A 20,998-nucleotide genomic window follows, 5' to 3' on the forward strand; every position below is an offset into this window, starting at 1 on the left:
GCACACCTCCTTTCAGTTACCCAGCCGCCTGTGTGTGCTGCAGAGTCCTAACTGCCTCTTAAACTGCCTTCAGCCAACCCTCTCCTTTCACCCCTTTTCACAACCACTCCTAGAGACACCAGGAACTGCCAATCCCATAGCCTTTGGGCTCTGCGGTAAAATCAGGTTCTCAGATGTCTCATTTCGTACAGTGCTGTTTTCTCAGATGTTTCAATGTTGGACAACATTCAAGTCTCCTTGAGAAGTTTCAAAATTGTGTTGCTATTTATACCCATCCTAGTGGATTATTAAGAGTAAGAAATTCCCTGTCATTTTAATGAGATTTCAGGAAAGAGCTATGGCAAATGACCCCATGTAGCTATATGTAAGGCTGGGAAATGAAGACTTTGTTCTGGGAATTCAAGTGTCCAGTGTGGATAAAATCAGAAGTTCCTGTGACCAGGATTCTCACCTGGCCCTGATTGACACCAGTGGGCAATTTGACTCTGTATAAAGAGCTCCGCCCAGTGCTCTGGGCGTGACATGGGGGCAGGGCTGCAGGGCTGCAGGGCTGCAGGAGAGTAGAGCAGAGGCTGGTGGCAGCACCGAGGACAGAGGCCCAGAGGACAGCTGTGCCGGACAACTGTGCAGAGAGGCCCAGAGGATGGCTGTGTGGGACGGCTGTGCAGGCAGAAAGGCCTAGAGGACAGCTGTGCAGAAAGAGGGGCCCAGAGGCAAGGGGAGAGACCGGCTTGCTGCATGCAGACTTGCTCTGAGTCAACGGGATTTTAATGACTGATCTGCCACCTGGAAATAGAGTTGCGTATATCCCTTTCACCTCAAGAACGTTTTGCTGTCATTTTATTTGGTCACACTGAATCCATAGCGAACTTGCCCAGGGCTGAAACCCATTGATTGGCAAGACACCAGCAAAAACCAGGGGTTCTGCTATCACAGATGGAAAGAATGGAGAGTGAAGTAAAACGGCACACGAATCCAGCTGGTGTGAGGCCGGAAGCGAGGCCACCTTTCCAGTGCAGCAGGAGGGAGGTGTATGTGGGAGGGTGGGAAGGGTGAAAAGATTATCTGAAATAGCAGATACAGGGAACGTGCCAGGGAGTCACTGAGAGGGGAACAAATGTCTTTATTTAGTTTATTCATTCCTGGTTTCACCCCACAGCTTTAACACCTCATCTTCCCACCGTCAAGATATAACAGAGGCCCAGAACCAGTGGCCTCGCCCACAAGTCTCCACCACATCCCCACCCCCAAGAGCACTGCAGGGACGTCACCTTGCATGAAAGCTATGGGTTTCAAACACTTTGGGACACTCTCCAAACTGGAAATCCCACTAAGCAGCAGGCTCACCCAGCCGTTTAAGCCTGTGCGACACTCTTGAGGGCCTCCCTACGACACTTAGGGCCCCTCAGAGCAGTTTGACGCTCCCATTTAAATGAGTCCTGCTCTCCAAATCATTAGGAACTTTCCAAAGAGCCAAGGTCACTTCCACCTGAAACAGGTATATCAAAATTACATACAGCCAATTCTAATACTCACTAAGATAAACAGCCCACAAAATTAAGGCATCTGGGGGGGGGATTAAAAGGGAATAAAGCATTTATTAAAGTTACAATAACCTATCAAAGCCGTCCCTCACACTTAGGAAAGCTCTTACTCAGGCACAGTGCAAAAACATTCCTTGTCCCAGCGGCTGTGTGCAAACACACATTCATTACCAGGCAGGAAGGAGAAGCGGAAGGTCAGTGGTGCATTCTCTCCAGGCCACAGGCCCCGCTGCGTGTCGCCCTCATGCCTGACACAAAACAAGTAGTTTGTAGTAGTGCGAACACAGAGCAGAGCAAGGACCCTGCTGGCTAAGCCACAGCAGCAAACCCATTTTACACACACACACACACACACACACACACACACAGAGTTGTGCCCTGACCGCCACACTCCAACCGGGCTTGTGCACTTTCACATTATTACTTGGAAGAGATGTGAAATCAAAACGGCATAAAGAAAGGGAGTCCCCCAGGCACTCCAGACACCGAGCAGGAGGCAGAAGTCACCCCGCCTCTCCACACTACTGCCACCCCACCGTCCAGCCAGACTTGGTAAGTGTATATTCCACACATCACTGCACTTCAAAACCAGCATGTCCCTTCTGTGGAAGTCTCCTGGGACAGGATCCCACTCCAGCTATGCGTGCTTGTCAGCTATTCACTCCACACCAAAGGGGTCAGGTAGTGCAAGGTGGTGGGGCAAGGCAAAGTGAGCCAGAGAGAAACAATCAGGGCCAAACCAGGCAACTCCGGGAGGGCCATCCAAGCAGGCGGGGAGTCCAGACCCTCACAGCTGGTCACTGAGCACCTGCAGAGCAGTCCTAGGGCCAGCACACCTGCCTCCAACGCCTTCACCAACCCAGGGCCGGAGGTACAGGCAGTCCTCAAGTGAGAAGGCCACACAAATATCTGGGAGTGTTCCCCAAGGATGCAGGAGTGGCCAGAGGCCCATCAGCACACAGGTCAGCTCTGCCCATTAGCTCCAGCACTGCCAGGACATAAGGCCGCACGCCCAACACCGCACCCGGCGATCTCAGAGTTTGTTCTTGCACTACCAGGGAGCAGGAATGCTTCCACACCCTTCAGCACCGTGCGGGCTGTTCCACGAATCCAAGGGGAATTTCTCATCATTACATAAACACACACTATAGCTAAACTGGTCCCCCAACTTTGGGATTTCTGGGGCTCAACAATGGGCAGCCAACTTTTTTGTTTTGGGCAAATAAAAGCATTTTAAAAAATAAAAATATTGCCCTCTATTATAACCTTCATTACATAAAAGGACATTTAATCACCCAAATTAGGAAGGACCTAATCTAATAGAAGACGACCTTTAAGTTGAATACACTTGACTTCATAAATTATTTAGTGTGTGTCCTCATGCTTCTGACCCTGAGTGCCCAATGCCTAGAAGCCGGGACTCCATGACTCCCGCCGGCTGGCTCTGCCCGCACCAGCACTGCCTCAAACGCGCATCCCCTGGGAAGAGGGACAGTAGAGTACACGGCACAGACCCCTCAAGTGCAGAGTGTTTCCACGTGTGCTCTCCCACGTGTCCGCACAGAGCCCTGTGCGAAGGGCACTCCGGAAGCCCACCCGCCTGAGGGCGGCCCCCACCGGATGCGCCGAGGCTGCGCCGCTCTAGGCAGCAAGCAGGGGCAGATGCCTCTCGTGGAGCCAGGCCGCCTCTGCCCTGTGTTCATCTTTCTACTTCTACCTGAACCTTTTATTTGCAGTATCGATTCATGGAATAAGGAAAAAGAAAACTTCAAATGACGGCACGTAAGCCTGAAAACAGAAACACAGTCAACATTAGGAAACTGCTAATTGCCCTTTTTCTTTAAAATTATCTAACGAGGGCATGCTGACCAAAACTTATCACATGTCAAAACAGAACATCAATATCCAAGTATCGCTGCCCCATACCCTTCTCTGGAACAAGGCAGAGCATGAATAAATAAATATACAAATAACAAGCGCTATGAAAAGGCACAGGTGCATATGGCATTGAAAGGCTTGGGAATATATTCAAGACACCCACCCAGGATGCCAAAGCTGGATTCTCAGAGGCACCAACGCTGCCACCGGCCCCAGACTGACCCCAGCCCACCTGAGCACAGCAGCCAAGGCCCAGAGTGCAGGACTCAGAGCAACAGCCAGCAGGCGCCCCAGGTGGCAGAAGGGCCACAGGCAGGTACTCCGAGGACCCGGCTGGCAGACACCCCAGCTCCTTCCCCCGGTTTCCCCTGTCCGTAGTGTCCTTCCCTAGGAGTGGGCACCCCAGGGTTCAGAGGCACGATTTGTAAAGTGCTCCAATGGGGAGAGTTCCTCTTTCCTATTCTGTACCCTATCCCAGCCAAGAGAAGAATAAGGATGCTTTAGTGCAGTAAATGCCACTCAGACCAGACAGGTACAACCTTAAGCAGCCATCACCCTGTTTCCAACTTGAGGGTCAACCTCAAAGCTGCTGGATTCTGAACAAATCAGCAAAAGTGGGCTGAATGGAGAGCAAGCGACCTGTCCTCTGCACAGGCGGAACTGAAGCCCTCGCCTCCTCGGCCAGGCCCAGAGCACACGGTAAGCCCAGGAGCAGAGCAGGACAGCCCATACTCCCTCACTTGTCCGCTCCCTGGCCACGTCTGGACAAGACCCAACTATGAGGATCAACTCAGTCCCTCCTTTGTGCAGAGACCCTGGAAAACTGGGTCAAGGCCCCAGGAACAAACCCTGCACTTGCTTCCCTGGGCGAGGAGCTTGACACCCACTCAGTGCCGGGCCCTTGCTTCTGTGCAGCCTGAAGGCCGTGCCCACACGTGTGGGACTCTTGCACCGGCAGCACTTCCAGGGCTGCCTTCCAGAAGGCCTGAGAGCAGAGCCACCCTCCTACCCTAGGCATAGCTCCTGGGAGGCCCTGTCCTTAGGAGGCCCCTGCAGGAGGCCATCAGGGGGGCAGACCCAGAGCACGTTTCAGAGTGGCAGCACAGCTCACCCACAGAGAGCCTGGGCCAAAGGGCGGCAGGAAGAGGCCCCCAGTTACAAGAGCAGGGAAGGTGAGCTGGGCCTACCGGGAAGGCGACAGGCCCGCTTCCACACCCCAGGGGCTAGGCAGCCCCCTCCCGAGGCCCAGTCCACCCATGGGGGGCTCAGACGTCCATACACCCTTCCCTACGTCTCAGCAAGCCCCACCTGCCCTAGCCACAGCCCAGTTTTGGTCCTGGTCCCACCCTGAGTGCCAGAAAAAAATGCGCGGTCCTCTGCGGCTGAAGCCCTGCAGCACCTGGCCCTGGCTGTAATGGCCCTCAGTGGCCACCACCAGCCCCGCAGTCCCTCTCCTCCGCCAGGAAGACTCTCCTGACTTGAAACAACCAACCCCAAGCTCTGAATGCACCCAGACAACCAGGCTCCTGGTGCTTTAGGAGTAGCGCACAGCCCGGGCTCGGGCCTCAGAAAGCCATGCCCCCCTCACGCCCCAGTCACAGCGTGTGGCCAGCCACATCCCTTCCGCTGAGTGAAGCCCCCGGTCAGTGGCTGTGCCTCCCGCTGGTCATCGGGGAATTTTCTCCTCAGCCCCCTGGGTGCATGGTTTCCCAGAGCCCATCCGCAACACCCGAGGTGGCTTCAGAAGTCTGTCCTCAGGTTACGCCAACAATCACTAAGCCCTGCCTGTCTGCTACATGAACACACACAATGACGTTAATAATTAAATAAACAGCTATCATTAGTTCAATTGTTACAAGTGAGATTTCTCTTATTACAGAAAACCTAAACATAGATTTGGAATCTGCGTGTTTCTAAGCACTTCTCAAATTACAATCACGAGATCCAAACAATGGTCCTCAGGCTTCAGGTTACAGGTGTGGTTTCCCTGGAAACAGCACACCTGCTGTGCCCACTGGCCCACTGCCTTACTCTGCTGACACAGCGCCCACCCAGCTGCACAGCCCGGGTGTGGGCGAGCCCTGGTCACAGCCAGACGTCAGGATGGTGACCCAGCTCCCCCTTCGTCCACCACTGCCCGGCAGGCCAGGGGAGGGCATCTGACCTTGCTGCTGGCCCCTTTCTCAGGCTTTAGAGCAACTACCAAGATATTAGGTCCAAAAAAGTGACAAGCCATCAACCAGCCACCAGATGTTCTGTCCACTGGACACCAAGCAACTTAAAGCTTGGAACCATCCAGAAGGCGACTGAACTTCCCCCTTTCTGGCATGTGCAGGGCCCAGAAGATGGCGCTGCAGGTTACTTTCCTCTGTTAGAACTGGCAGTGAATGCTGTTGGGGCAGTCCTTGGTCCAAACGCACGTGTCACTTACTGGCTGGTTCTTCAGTGTTGGCATCCACAGTCAGTCGCTGTCTGGAAGCTACCCAGAGTGAAACAGCAGAGACTCCTGAGACAGGCTGGCATGATGCTAGGCACAGTTAGCTGGCTCAGCACTGGGGAGCTGGGAGTGGTAGATTTAGAACAAATGCAGGAACTGACTCTTGAGAAAACAGACCATCCATGTGGCCAGGAAACCATCTTTGAACAAAGACAATTCACATGACAGTCCCGGCACAAGAGAACACCAAAGCAGCAGGGGAGGGTGTGTGCAGGACAAATGCCACACGCCAACCCCAGGAGCAGGAAAACCAGCCAGCACCTTTGAGAACTGCACTTCTGTCCTCCACTCTTTTACCAAAACTCCCTTCTCACTCAGGTGTTAGGAGGCTTTGATCCAGCGATGAAATCAAGAAGTAAACACATGGAAGCACTGTTCTGGAAAGTGCTAGTCGTCCCCTGCCCGACCCCGGGAATGGCGGCAGCCTCCACCCTCAGCCCACACCTGCACACACTTCAAGGCCCTTTTCATTAATATGCAACTGTGAAAATCCAAAACAGAGATACTGAGGAAGAGCAAACAGAAGCTTTGTGGCAATGACAAGGACCTCTTGGCTGCCAATGACAAGGACTGTCAGATGCCACAGCCCCCGAGATGGAATCACAAGCCATGAGAACAAGGCTCTCTCTGCTCTACCAACAGCCAAATGGGTCTCAGCAGCAGCGACAGGAAGTGGCTCACGGGCCAAGGGCCGGTGCCGCCTTCCACAGGCCACCTTCCTCCTCACTGCAATCGACCCCTGCACTTGAATTCTACTCATACAGCAGAAACTTTTTTATGGGGTCCGGCAGAGGCAGCGAGGGAATCACATGGAGTCGGTATTTGCCAAGAGCTCTTCTCACAGCCACACGGCACAGATTCAGCAAGGTCCTGGGGACACCTAGAATGCCATGGGAAGACAGGGAGAGACAGAGAGAGGAGGTTAATTCCACTCCAAAGACCTCCAAGCCCAAAGGCTGGCTGTGACCCAACAGAGCCAATTCCCACATTTTAGAGAGGAGAGCAGGCCCCGGGGAGGATGGTCTTGTCATAACCATCCTTATGACCTGGGGCATCTGCTCACTGGAACAGCTTCACCTGGACCCTGTGCAATTCTCTGGACCAAGAAAGAAGAGTTGACTGCTGAAGGCCTCAGCAGGTGTCAACACCGGGCCTTCACCGCCTTCAGCTTCTATTCCTGGTCAATCCCAGAACCTCCAAGGGGACTGGCAGGACACAGGCCGAGCAGTACAGAAGGACAGGTGACAGCTTCACTCCAGTCTGAACAGCCTGGCGCCCATCCTGCCTCAGGAGACAGGCACAAACACAGGCGGCTCTGCTCCGTCAGTATGGCTCCGACTGTATTGCGCCTTCTGGGAAAGGCTCAACAGCAGCCCATTTTAACAAGGGGTTTCGGAAAATCCACCAACAAAGACACAGTAAGCTCAAGTTCTGGGAGAGGTAAGGGTCAGGGAAAAGGTTGTCAACTCAGACGCCCTTGAGAGCCGGTGGGAATAGGGCAGGGTCTGGGCAGGTCACACAGGACACACAGCAGCCTGTACAGGACACGAAGCCCATTTCAGAGTCCCAGAGACAGCCTCTAACACCACCAGGCATCGAATGCAAACTCTCTGGCTGTCAGCTTATTAATTCACTTAAAAAATTCTTTCTTCATAAATAAGCAAATCATGGCTCTATTGTAACAAAAATGACAGGTAATCATGCAATCCAAATCGATGGTATTTGAAGGAACTAAAGAAAGCAAAGGGAGGGTCCCCACAGAAGGAGGGGCTTGCAATTTGTTGTAAGGCCAACATTGAAAACCATGGGTAGGTGAAAGAATTTGGGGTCACAAAGCAGACCAAAGGGGGGAAAATATAATTCCAGGAATTGAGAACGTGTACTTTAATAGATTTCTTGGTATCAACTCTTGGTGTCTAGGAAATTAAAAGACCAATCTTGACAACTACTCTGAAAAACTCCTAGTCCTAAATGAAGATTCTGACTGTTTCGTTGAAGGGTTTTGTTTTTCTAATCGCTCTAACTTGGTTCATTCAGTTGACACAAACAGACTGCAAGTTGGAGCTACTCAGGGTGCTTACTTCTGGCTTCTCGGAAGACCTGCAGTGCCTCGGGGTCCACCTTCCTTCTGCCTCTCGACTCCGGACCCAAGGATTCCCACTTCACCAGGCTCAGGTTGGCTCCAAACTCTACGAGCAGGCTCACAAAGGCCACCTCACAGCCGTGACGCAGGACAGCATCCATGACACAGCCCGGGGAGCCCCTGTAGAAGCCCTGTGTGTTGACAGGACCGTTGCAGTTGAAGTCGGGGTTCGCCCCAGCCTGGAGGAGCAGCTTGAAGCACTGGAGGTTGTGGTAGGCTGCGCTGATGTACAAGGGGCAGACCACCAAGGAGGTGAGGCGCCGGGAAAAAGGGGGCCGGATGTCGGGAGTCAAGTGGTGGTTGACATCGACGTCAGCCCCATACCTACACGGGAGACACAGGGACAATCAGACCTTGCAGCAGACTAACCACCGAAGCCCGCAGCACCTGGGGAGACAGACCTGGGCTCTGCGAGCACTGGGGAGCCTCGCAACTCCTCAGATCACAGCGGTCCCGTTACTCCCAGCAAGGTAAGACAGTAGCCAAGAACTGGAAATCCACTCACACAAAAACATTCCTAAGGGTTCTTTCAAACCTTAACGATCCAACAATCCCACAGCTATTTCAGCTATTTCAAACCAAAGAAAACAGAGGAAAACTTCAAAAATCATCTTGGGAAACCAGCAAACCGCCACCCCCAACCTGACCGCAGCCGCACTTACGGGCCGACCCAGCCTGGTGGGACAGCAGTGAAGGGGGCCCAGAGGTGCAATAGGAGAGCAACACAACTTCACGGGGCTTTTCCCAGACAGCAAGGGAAGTTCCAGTACCAGAAATTCCATTAACATAACCCATCATATTCACAGAACTAAGGAGAAAATCCTGATTATCTCTACAGAGGCAAAAAGGCGTATTATAAAATTCAACACTTATGCATGTTAACAAATACTCAAAAACTAGGAGGTGACAGATATTTCCTTAACATGATAAAGAATATTTCTTCAACCCAGAAGACAGCATCTATCTAACAAGGACCACTAGGAGCTTTCATGCTAAAGCAGGAGCAAGACACACACACACACGGCCATTTCCTGGCCCACTATTTTTAGAGGCATTTTAAATAAAGGTATTAGTCAGTACAATTAAACAAAAGTAAGTAACTGGCTTATTAAGACTGGAAAGGAAGAGGTAAAGTTTTCCTTATTCTCAGAGAATAAAAACACAAGCAATGAGAGAACTTATTAAAGTGGCAAGTTATAAAACCAGCAGCCTTCATTTTTACAAACAAAAAAGTTCAAAGATAAAATGGGAAAGACCTTATTTAAGGTAGCAAAACAAATTTTAAGGTAAGATATCTAAGTATAAACTTAACATTAAATGTCCAAAAGTGCACAAGGAAAATTATAAAATACTACTGCAAGTCACAAAAGTAGACCTTAGGAAATAGACATACCAGTCTTGGACAGGAAGGTTCAAGATCATTAAGATGTTGATCTTCCCTGAATTCATTACATAAATGAAAATACCATTCCTAGAGCTAAATAAGTTGATTATAAATAAATAAAAGTAACATACCTGGAGCTACATAAGTTGATTACAGTTAATTTGGAAGAGCAAGCAAGAAAAGATTCAAAAGCAAAGCTTTTTAACATGAAAATTAAACAATAATTTTGACATGGCAGAGAAAACAGCAAAAGCCAAGTAAAATAGTTAAGGGGCAGACTGGGGGAAGGATACAAAGGGTGAATAACCTTAATATGTAAAGAGCTTCTAAAAAGAAAGGATCACATCCCATAGAAAAATTAGCTTGAGATGCTGGAAATGCCTCTTAGCCATCAGCCTCTCTCAAAACAAATGCAAATTAAAACTACCCTGAGATACCACTTCCCCCCTACCATTGGAAAAAATCCAAAAGTTTCCTGGCCAGATTTTAAAGAAACAGGAGATCTTATTCATTTCTGGGGGCAACTCAAAAGGGAGCAATCCCTCTTGAGGGAAATTTGGCAATAGCTGGCAAAATTACATCTACATTCACCCTTTCATCTATCAATCACACTTCTTAGAATCCATTCCCATGATGTATTTGCAAAACTCTGCGAAGACATATGCACAAGGCAGTTCATCACAACATTCCCCCTAACAGCTGAAGGAAGGAAACTACCCATCACGAGGGGTCCATCATGAGGGGACTGGCTGGATGGCCCCTGGTCCGCCCCACATGGAGGGCCGAACCGCTATGAGAGCGAAGGAGGGGCACCACTGAACACTGCTCAGGAGGGAATGCGGGGCGCACCAGGGAGTGAGAAGGCTGGACAGGGGGATGGCAGGGTGGAAGGCTGCAATGCATTATGCGTATGACACACACCCAGGCACATACACACGTCTGCGCATTTTTTAACAGTGGAAGGAGAAACCATAGAACTTTTTAAAGTTCTCTAGGGGAAGGGATGAAGGACACAAAGATAAAAGCTATTGAGTTTATAGATTTAACTTCAGAACCATGTAAATATACACTATAAACTACATGAAAAGCAACCCCTAAAAGTTGAAAGCAAGAAGAAATACTTAACCCACTGTATTCCCACTTGGCGCCATCAAGACCTGCTGCCGGGTGGCTTTTTCAGGTGCCCTGACCATGCAGGCTAGCCAGACCACTGCCCACATCACACGCACCTGGAAGGAGCCAGGACAGGAGGCACAGCCTGGCAGCAGGGCAGCTTCACATCACGCCCCCAGGGGGGGCACACCCTCGGCACTCGCTGCTCCCTGTGGCTGTGCAGGAGCCCTCCTCCTCTGAGGCCCTGGGACAGCCCGGGTGTGAGGAGCCGAATCCCACACGGGCGCACAGGGATTAGAGGTCACATCAGGGTGATCTCTCAACTGCCAATGTGTGCAGATACAGAAACAAGATAGAAATGTGCACACGTAACCTCGCTGTGCCCAGCAGGAGGACCTGAGAACAGCAGCCCACAGGCAGTGAGCACCCTAGTGTCCAGACCCTGGTTTTAAAGCACCCTTCTCCACCAAAAGAAACCAGGACTCCTTGGAGAAAGACTAATTAAAGCACCCAAGGCAAAGTACAATATGATCCCAGAATTGCTTTTTATATCAGAGAGTAAGGATCAGCTCAAAGAACAACGGGGAGATGTCACAAGGAACAAAGACAGAGCTGGCTTGACAGCGCTCCCCACAGCCAGACCTGAAACAACTTGACCATCAAAATGTGACAAAATAATGTATTATAATTTATGGATAATACAGCAAACTCTGAGTCTGCACAAATAATTGAGTAGATTAAAAATTTGGTGAGAAATGGGGTTATACATGATTGTAAAGGGAGAAGAGCACAGCCCCACGTCGGTGGACTCTGGCCCGAAGCCCCCACCTGACTCCAGTGCGAGTTCGACCCGGCGAGCCAGCACCTGCTTCCTCGTGCGCCCGCAGCCCCGGCCGTCCTGTAGTCCTCACAACTCCCGCCGACCCGTATTTCATCTGCACTAGGACATGGCAGCACGCCGGAAGTAATGATGACGGGCCCAACATGCAGGGCGGGAACCAGCCAGCGGCTGCGGTACCTCTGAGTGTCCCAAGGAACCTGCCTCTGGAACCAATACAGCTGCACTGGGCAGCCCAGGCCTGAGGAAGAGGAAGGCCCAGCGGGCTCCGCGGCAGTCCGCGTCCCCCCGCGCCGTCAGCAGGCACCACGAAGCAAGCACCACCCACTCTCCAGGTCTCCTGGGAGTGAGAGAGGCATTCCGCACAGAGCCACACTGCAGAAACCAGAACGTATTTCACACCCTTAACCAACGGAGAAAAGGAGAACAAGACGTCAGCCGGCGACCGCTTCTCCTCCCCACTGCTACAGGTACTCTTCCAAATCCTTTGCAACGCTGGGCAGAATGACAATCTGGTGTTAGCTGAGCTGGGGGAAAGACAGCCCTTCACCCACTCATGAAAACACACTGGATGGAATCCAGTTAATTTCAATCCTGAATATTTTCCAAAATCCCCCTACTGCTTTTAATATCACCAGCAAGGAACCACTGGGACAACTCAATTAATCAATACAACTTTTGCACATATAAAAATACCACTTGTTACATTTTTTTTAGAAAACAACAGCAATATATATCAGTGGAATTTACAAGTAACAAAACGGAGGTCACTTGCAGAGGAAGAGCAAGTCACAGCAGCCTGGCCTGTGCGGGACAGTGACAGGAAAGGCAGGAGTTGAGTTTAGACTATATTTAGACTGTAGTATCTGTCCAATAACTTAACCCATCACTGCCATTTTCCAAAAGGCAATTACCTGGTAATTTAGAATACAGAAAGCTTTTCAGCAGACCAGATGTGTTCTCAGTGCCTCACATGCTCCAGTAAGGGAACAAGGCGTCTTAATAACATTCTCTCACGAAGGGCATCTGTGCATGTACTTCTGAACGTCAAGCCTGCACTGAATTCAAAGCAGGTGTGCATCGTGAACTGACTGAAATGCCCAAAGGGGTTTCTGGAACCCAGATGAAATTTCACTATTGATCCTACTCACAAACATCTCCAGATTCATGACTTAACATTCTCCAAGACGCAAAGAGATGGGACTGAGGTAGCTTAGATTATCAGGCTAGAAATCCTTCAAAAGAAGGGGCAAAGCATCACAGCTTTAACACTGTCTTTTAAAACAACCATATCACCCTCATTTAGCTTTCCAAAAGCCAACTCCACAGCATTTAATATATAAAACCTTTGAGGGAATAAACATATTCTCAGAACATCATTTAAAACCTATGTTCTGCACTGGGTGTGGAGAATGCCAAGTACCTGTTCCTCAGAACCACCCCAAGCCCTTACCTAACCCTTTCAACGGAGAACCAGCTCCCCGAGCGGCACTCTGTCCAACAGCAGAACTAACTGCCTCCAGAGAAAGCAGGGAAAACAGCATCTTTGGTAGAAAGAAGTCATTGGAGACATGGAAAATGAAAATGCAATCTGGTTCAAATTTTACAAATGTAACCAGTGGTAAAATTAAAATAAAGCCATAAACCACCTAAAATAATATAAAGGGAAGCAAAGAAAATGTAGATTATGCAATAAAGATACAAAATAAAGGAATAGTTAAGAAACAGGAAGATAACAGAAATACACCTAACATCATGGTAATGCTGACTATATTTTTAAAAAAAACAAAGAATCCCAGACAAATAATAAAGGTGAGTCCCCAAAGAACTAATTAAACCCACTAAGATTAAAACTAAATAGAATAGAATGCTGTGTAAACAAGCCTTCAAGGAAACCCACAGTTCCCTTCTGTTTTGATAATGAGTACAACCCATAAGCCAAGAACTTTTATGAATTCAATTAGCATCAAAACACAGGAAGCCAAAACTTTGAGAAATACAGGGGAAACTGATAAATCACAACAGTGACAGAGACTGACTGACATCTCTAATTTGGGGCAGGTCCAAGGTTAAAAATGAAAAAAAAGAGAGAGCAACTCTGACAACATAGCTGAGACTACCCTGTTGTACTATGCAAACAAAACATCACGGTCATGTACTTTGTTGAGGTCCATAACAATGCAGTTTGACATTTAAAAAATAATGTTAAACATCAGAGAATCCCCAAAATGGAAATTATATGGTTTACATCATCTGAGCACAATATAGTAAAATCAGAAGTTCATAAAAATTTGTATTAAAACTTTCCCTCCAAATCAACTTCAATTAGACCTATTTTTAAAATGAGATAAAAGCTTAGAAGATATGGCCAAAGCTATAGGCAAAGACAAATGAATAAGCTCTAAAGTTTACATTACTCATCAAGAAAAAAATGAATAAGCACTCAGCTCAAAAAGTTAGGGGAAAAAACAAAGTAAAATTAAGGAAAATGGGAAAAAAAGATAAAAATAGAAACTAATCAGTAAGAGGAGAAAAATAATTGAACTGATAAAGCTAGGTAACTCCTTAAAAAGACTAACAGAGTAGACAAACCCTCTTAACACGTCTAATCTGAGAGAAAAAAGCAATATACACAACAGAGCGCGAGCGCAAGGCTGCAGAAACCAGCAGCAGCGTGCCACGCTCTCTGGGGGCCCATGGGGGGCACTGGTGGCCGGGCCTTGGCAGCACTGACCTGATGAGGGCCTTCAGGATGTCGGCCCTGCCCACCCGAGAGGCGTGGTACACGGGCGTGCTGCGATGGTGCCGGCTTCCATTGGGGTCGGCCCCAGCCTCCAGCAGGATCTGGGCACTCTCCAGGTGTCCATTCACCACAGCCACGTACAGGGCAGTCTGCCCCTTCACATCCACCAGGTCCACCTCTGCCCCCTTCCGGATAAGGAAGTCCACACAGTTCCCGTGGCCTGCAGTGGCCGCAATTCGCAGGGGTGTGCAGGGCAGCCAGCCACAGCACCAGACAGACTTCTCGTTGATGCGGCTAAGAAAGAACACAGGGAGCCAGGCTGGGAGGGGTGGCCGGAACCTCCAAGCTGCCTCCTCTCGTGGAAGGCGGCGTTCTGTGAGACAGAGGACGAAGGCAACCTCTCCGGTCACCCTGCCATTTGATGACGCTTCCATCTGTGTTCTTGTCTATGAAGTGCTTTCATGTATTTACCCTGCTGGATTTGTGCGTGTGGCAGGACAGGCATTACAGCCCTTGCACAGCTCAGGCCGACAGGTAAGCAGGGGAGCTCGGATCTCGGACTTCCGGACTCACAGTCCAGCTGGCTCCATAAAGGCGGAAGCGTCTGCCCACAGAAGCATGCCCACTGGGAGGCTGGGTCAGGGCCCCAAGGCCCCTTTTCACCAGCGCTACCTCTGAAGGCCTGAGGTTGGGCCTCTCTCTGGGCCTTGGCATTCTCACTGGAACTAGATGACCACTATGGTCCCTCACCTGTGACACAGAACAAATGACAGCCTACAGGAGTCATGGAGGCCACACATGGCCATACCTCTGGCCAACAGCAACAAAGGGAAACTGTCCTGACTCGGCTCTCACCATAAGGGACAATCAGACTCCAATTTCCCATCAAGGAATGTATGTCATGGTTGTGCAGTCCACTGACCCACCAAATGACCAACTGGGGCTCGGCTGACCCAGTGCAGCTTTGAACAAAGCTCAGGAATCCAGATCATGGGAGCAGAAATACGTGGTGGGTCAGGAATTTCTCCTTCAGCTGTGTACTGGCTTCTACTGGCCAGGAAAGGCCAAGGAGCGCTCCAAGGACACATTCCCAAAGAAACACACAGCAACAGAAAATACTATCAAGAAACACGAGAGTCACTGAGCCCACATATAAGAAGAAAAAAAAATGTACTAGGAAAAGCAATATGAAAACACTTGGTCTAAGGCTAGCTGAACTCTATTTTATTCTACTGTTTTTACTCTACTATTACAAATTTAAGGTTTTCTTTGGGTTCCAGTCATTCATATTAAATATTCATTGATAATCCATGTGATGTCATATTATAACAATCCCTTCTAGATATTTAGAGTTTTTTTAAAAATAATGATATCTGTTCTAATAAAATAATGCTAATCAGAAGGAAAAGAAGAAAGAAACCAACCTATTCCTATACTGTTAGAAATCCTTCCCTTGGGACCTACACACAAAAACAGTCAATAGCCTCAGTATGGACACACAGGCATCTCTTCTTCCAACTCACTGCCCTCCTAGCCCTAACGGGGAAACAAGCACAAAAAAAGCACAGGAAGTTTCTGGTTGCAGATAAGACCAAAATATAGTTGGGACACATAAAACAATCACAGAACACCCCAGAGAGAAGGAAGACCGTGCTCTCCCTGGTGTCCCGAGTGGGGAGGAGTTATATCAAGACTCCTCAGCTATAAGGGAAGCATGCTTGGGCCTGGCCTGGAGAAAATGGTGGGATTTGGCAGGGCACCCGGCAGCAAGAGGGCAAGCACACAGCATATCTCTAAGTGAGAAGACAGCTGCCCAAGATGGACCCCAGGCCCTGCAGGCAGAGGGCTGAGGACCAGCGCAGCCAGGAGCGATGCACATGTGGGCACGGCAGGGAGTCTGGACCCCAGGGGGATAACCAGATGAAAATAATTAAGGGGAGTGAATTTACACATACAGCTTAGAATAAAGAGCCCCAAGAGACCTGCAAGACCCCAAAAGAGCAGGGCCATCAGGGAACAGAGTGGCGGAGCCCTTGTCAGGAGGAGCACCAAGGAAGCTGACCCCCAGTGGTGGCCAGAAGTTGCCAGAAAATATAAGGTCAACAACAGAGTTGGACTTGACCTCAGGTCTCCCTACCTCCCACAAATGTGACCGAGCTTTCTCAGTCTCCTTTTCTCCCCATCCTCTAAAACTGGAAAGATGAGGGTCGTCAGCTGCAAACCAAACACAGTCGTGCATCCCTCAGGACATGGGCCTCAGTTTCGTACAGCCCAGGAGGCCTGAGTTCTGAGCCAGCCCCAGCAGGGATGCTCACCTCCGGTAGCTCTCCTCCTGCAACAGGCTCCTGAGGGTCTGCAGGTCCCCCACGTAGGCTGCGTCATGGAGCCGCGTGTCCTCACAGTGCTCCAGGGGATGGTCACAGAACTGCTCCCTCAGCCACTCCTTCAGATTAGGACCTGCACTGAAGAGAGGGGCTCCTGTCAGCTCGTGGCGACCTTGCTGATCCCACCACGAGGGGGCGCCACCTGCAGCAGGCCCGCCCCTCCTGGAGACGGGGCCCTCTCAAGCTCTCAAGAACAAATCATTCCCATGTCCAGAAACTTCCAGCGCACAGAAAAATAGAAAGTTTCCCTTAATGAAACTAGCACATTCCTGACACAAAACCTGACAATGATAATTTTTAAAAACAATGCAGAAGGTAATGAGCTAAACCTACCTAATATAGAAGATCCTATATTCCTAAAATATAGATTTGCTACTAAAATATTACCAAAGTGAAATTTTAAATATGTATCAAGAACCTACCATTGAATTACTCTAATTCATTCCAAAAATGTAGCAATGTCTTAATATTGGGGGGAAAAAAAACATATCACCTCCTGTATTACAAGACACTTGAATTTGGCAAAATTCAACAGCCAGACAAATGAGGCTGCTTGTGACATGGACAACTCCACCTACCATGCCAGTGTGGGGAACGGCCACAGGGGAGTCCACGTGGGTAACCGGCGTGGTGCACGGAACTGAACCCAAGTCACACCTCAGGAACAGATGCACATACACAGAAAGCCAGCCGTGTATGGTAAGACTATGAAACTGACACACTCCAGGGGACCAGAGTAAGCAGTGAAAACTATACCAAGTACTTGGATGAGACGACACAACGCTAGGACAATTTTGAATGATGCCAAATAAATTTAGAGGCTTAAGAAATCTCTTTGGGGTTTTTATAGGAGATGTGACGAAATATTCTTAAAGTTTATTGGTAATATAAATGACAATCACTTTTTGTTTTTTTCAGTACATACGAGAAGCGATCTACCCTACCAGATAACAGAACTCATTATATCTCATCAGAAAAGGATAAATAAACAGAATCATATGCCCAAAAAAGACCTCAGCATAAAAAACTTAATATGTGATAAATAGGCATCAAAATCAGTGAAGAATGGAAAGAGTAGCTGCTACCGACTGAAGGTCTGTGTCCCCCCAAAATGTATGTTGGAATCCTAACCCCCAAGGTGGTGAGGTCATGGAAGCTGGTGACCCCCATGAAAGGGATCCGGGGCCTTATTATGAGATTCCCAGAGAGCTTCAGGCCCCGTCCACCACGTGAGGGCACAGCAGGAAGACACAGCCCCTCATGAAACAGGGAGCAGGCCCCCGTCCACACCATCCGCTGGTTCCGTGGTCTCAGGCACCAGAACTATGAAAAATACATTTCTGTTGTTTATAAACGACCCAGTCTGCGGAACTGTTACAGCAACAAGCTGTCAACAAATTCGTGCAATTAAATACCTCCCTGCAAATAACTGTTCTTTACCTCACCCTAGAGCCCAAAATATTCTCCAGATACTTAGGAGTTTTGTAAGCATAACTAATTACACAGACAGGAGCATAAGAAAAGAGCAGGAAGTCAGATTACAGCATTCAAGCCTCTGTCTGGCCAGCTGTCCTAGCCTGTGACCAAGCACACTTGTCCTGCAGGCCCCTCCACAGGTGGGCTCTTCCCAATGTGGAAGTTGCTTTTTACATTCAAATCAAATCTCTTCGGAGTACCTACTGTATACAAGGCTTGGCCACAGTACAATGTGGGTGATGAATAGGTTTCCCTGTCCCCAGGATTTGACAGTCCCCTGGAAGAGGTAAGACACAACGGCCACAAGCATGTGGGAGAGCAAGTTCACAAACACATGGGTCACTCAGCTGCTCCCACAACCAGACCTGCAACAGATCCACAGGCAGGCAACGCGGGCCCCCTCGGGACCACCATCCCAATTCAGATGTTTCAGTTACTGCATAGTTTCACCCCAGAAGAGTGAAAAAGTTCAAAGTAGGAGTGGGTAAGATTCAGCAGGCATAGGGCAAAGACTGACAGGTGAGTTTGCTAAGTTCTCCCCTGGGCCTCCCTTTGCTGACCTCTTTTCAACTCACTACCAGGCCCAGCTCAATACAGCCTCCCCTCTCCCAGCTCCAGACCCAAAAGTAACTTTGAGTTTGTATTTTTCTGATCAGCTTTTCCAATGACAGCACAGTTACCACACACAGCACGTAAGCTTTAGCTGGACATCTCTGTGGCCTCCCCACTCCAGGCCTGCAACACACTAAGTTACAGCAGCCCCGTGTGGATATCAAGTCCTCGTATGCGGCCTTCGTTCCAGGGACTCCTCTGCACACTAGCAAGCAGTCGCCCCTCTATCCACCTTAACACCTCTCCTTCCATTCCCTCACTCCTGGGAAATGACGTCCCAGACCCTAAGCTCCTGGCTGCCCTCAGGGTCAGTCCACGCCAGGCAAAGCCCAGGAAGCACGGGCCTTGTCTGCCTGTTCCTACTCACTGGGGTGTCCCCAGTCCCAGCAAGGATTCTGCCAATGTAAGATCTTCAATAAACATTTGTGGAAAGGATGGATGGAGGGATGGGAAGAGGAAAAGCCCTACTTGCACCGGACTCAGTCAACGTTGTATCTTAAATTACAGCATTTGTAAGAGTTAGAGTAACAAACTTCTTAGTGGATCACTCAGGACCTCATGAACTCTTAGGAGGGGTATTCTCCAAAGACACAGCCCAGCGTGTAAACTCCAAAGCACATAAATGCGTTGTTACCCAGGGCAAATTCAGGCAGCAGAGAGGGAATCCCCCCACAGGCCAAGGGGGAACCTCTCCTGAACAAATGTGCAGTTGTTTAAGCAGAAGGAGTATTTCAAGGCGAAGCCCCAAGCGAGGAGGCTATTCGGGGCGGTGGGCGTGGCCTTTCCAGCTGCCGCCTCCGCTGTGGGCCACGGGCCGCACCTGCTGTGTCACCGACAGCCCCGGGGGCGGCCTGTCGCGGTCCCTGGGCCGCAGCACCCGCGCACGCCGTGGAGGCGGGAGGGGACGGGCACCTGCACCCCCGGGGGCTGCGCCCGGGGGCCCTCCTGACCGGCACGCCCAGGGCCGGGAGGCGGCCCGTGTCCTGCTTCTACAGTCGCGGCCCCTCAAATCCAGCGCGGCAATTACGGGGCAAGTCCCCCAGGAGAGGGCGCCGGCGGGAGGCCTGCGCACGCCGCGGCCGGGCCCCCGTCCCCGCGGCCGCGCGCACGTTACCTGCGGGCCCCGGCCCGGCCCGCCCGCCGGGACCGCCGCCCTCCGCCATGGGCGCTCCGCCGTCCGCCATCCGCAGCCCGCGCACGGCCGAGGGCGCCCGCACACCGGAAGCAGCGCGGCGGGGCCACTTCCGGCGCCGCTGTGGGCGCGGCTTCGGGCGGGCCTCCCCCTCGGGCGCCGAGGCCCCGCGCAGGCGCCCGGGCCTCCCTGCGGCCCCGCGGGCAAAGCCAAGCGCCGACGAGGGGCGCGCGGGGAGGCTGGGGAAGCCCGCCCGTCCGGGGGCACCTACCCCGCGCGCCCCCAAGGAGGGGCGTGGCCCCTCGCCCCGGCGCTGTGGGTGGGGCCTCGGGAGACGTGGGTTCGAATTCGACCTCGCCGGGTAGTGGGGCGTCCGGGGGGCCAGAGGAGGTCCCCAGCGGGCAGCAGTGGCCCCGCGCCCAGCCGCGGTTTAGGAGCAGCCCCGGGAGCGCGTGGACGCGAAGGATCCTCGCAGCACCTTGTGTTGGATGAGCCCGGCGGGGCTGGTATTAATATTAATATGGTATTAGTGAATGCCCCCAAATATTAGATAACAGCCCAAAGCCTGACACAGCGTTAGTTGTCAAACCACGTGACTTGAGTGTTCTTAAGTCTGGATTCCTTAACCCAGCAGGCCCTGCTGGGAAGGGGACCTCCTGCAGCGCTGTTCGGACCTGAGCACAGTGGAGGGCAGCCCTGGCGCTACGAGTGTGGTGGCGCCCCCGGGGCTGCATGCAGAGCTAGAGGGCCTGCTAGAGGGAGCCAGGTGAGGGCCGGGAAGCCTGGGAACTTAAGAAACAGGGCAAGCATGGAAGCAACCCACATGTCCAGCAGTGGGGGAATGGATAAATAACGTTGTGTGGTCTATCCATACAATGGACTGCTTTGCTGTTCAGCCTAATGCTGACCCGTGCTACCTATAACTTGGATGAAGCTTGAGGACATTATGCTGAGTGAAGTCAGCCAGGCTGAGAAGGACGAATACTGTAGGATTCCACTCACAGGAGGCACTTAGCACAGGCAGATTCTTAGAGACAGAAAGTAGGATGGTGGGTGCCAGGCACTGGGATGAGGAGTTAGTGTTAAATGGGCAGTGTCAGTTTGGGAAGATGATGAGATTCTGAAGATAGGCTGCAGGATAGTCTGAATGTACTTAATACTTAACACTACTGAGATGTACACTTTTAAAAGGTTAAAATGGTAAAATTTCTTGTGTATGTCTTACCAGAAAAAAAAAAGAAAAGAACCATGGTC

The 20,998-nt window shown here is 50.6% G+C and overlaps 1 protein-coding gene across 4 annotated transcripts; it reads right to left on the reverse strand.

The window, feature by feature from the left end:
• Nucleotides 1-1,103: 1,103 nt before the first annotated feature.
• ASB1 (ankyrin repeat and SOCS box containing 1) lies at nucleotides 1,104-19,852 on the reverse strand. Of its 4 annotated transcripts, none has more exons than XM_036901184.2 (5): nucleotides 19,727-19,852; nucleotides 16,456-16,597; nucleotides 14,132-14,513; nucleotides 8,001-8,386; nucleotides 1,104-6,799 (listed from the first exon to the last, which is right to left on the reverse strand). In XM_036901184.2, exons 2-5 carry the CDS (start codon nucleotides 16,520-16,522, stop codon nucleotides 6,672-6,674), a joined length of 963 nt encoding a protein of 320 aa, XP_036757079.1. In that variant the 5' UTR covers nucleotides 16,523-16,597; nucleotides 19,727-19,852; the 3' UTR covers nucleotides 1,104-6,671. The 4 variants fall into 4 exon arrangements, with proteins under 4 accessions (XP_036757079.1, XP_036757078.1, XP_036757080.1 ...); XM_036901183.2 differs by having other exon boundaries at nucleotides 14,132-14,434; nucleotides 19,727-19,846; XM_036901185.2 differs by having other exon boundaries at nucleotides 16,456-16,602; nucleotides 19,727-19,842.
• Between the last annotated feature and the right edge of the window lie 1,146 nt (nucleotides 19,853-20,998).

This window comes from Manis pentadactyla, chromosome 6 (genome assembly GCF_030020395.1).
Source record: "Manis pentadactyla isolate mManPen7 chromosome 6, mManPen7.hap1, whole genome shotgun sequence".
Classification (NCBI taxonomy): domain Eukaryota; kingdom Metazoa; phylum Chordata; class Mammalia; order Pholidota; family Manidae; genus Manis; species Manis pentadactyla.

Coding starts and splice junctions, on each gene's coding strand:
- ASB1 (XM_036901183.2), bottom strand. CDS start 19,796: ATGGCGGACGGCGGAGCGCCCATGGCGGAGGGCGGCGGTCCCGGCGGG. Junction 8,387..14,131: donor ATCCTGAAGGCCCTCATCAG/GTCAGTGCTGCC, acceptor TCTCCCGTGTAG/GTATGGGGCTGACGTCGATG. Junction 6,800..8,000: donor GGTCTTCCGAGAAGCCAGAA/GTAAGCACCCTG, acceptor ATGGCATTCTAG/GTGTCCCCAGGACCTTGCTG.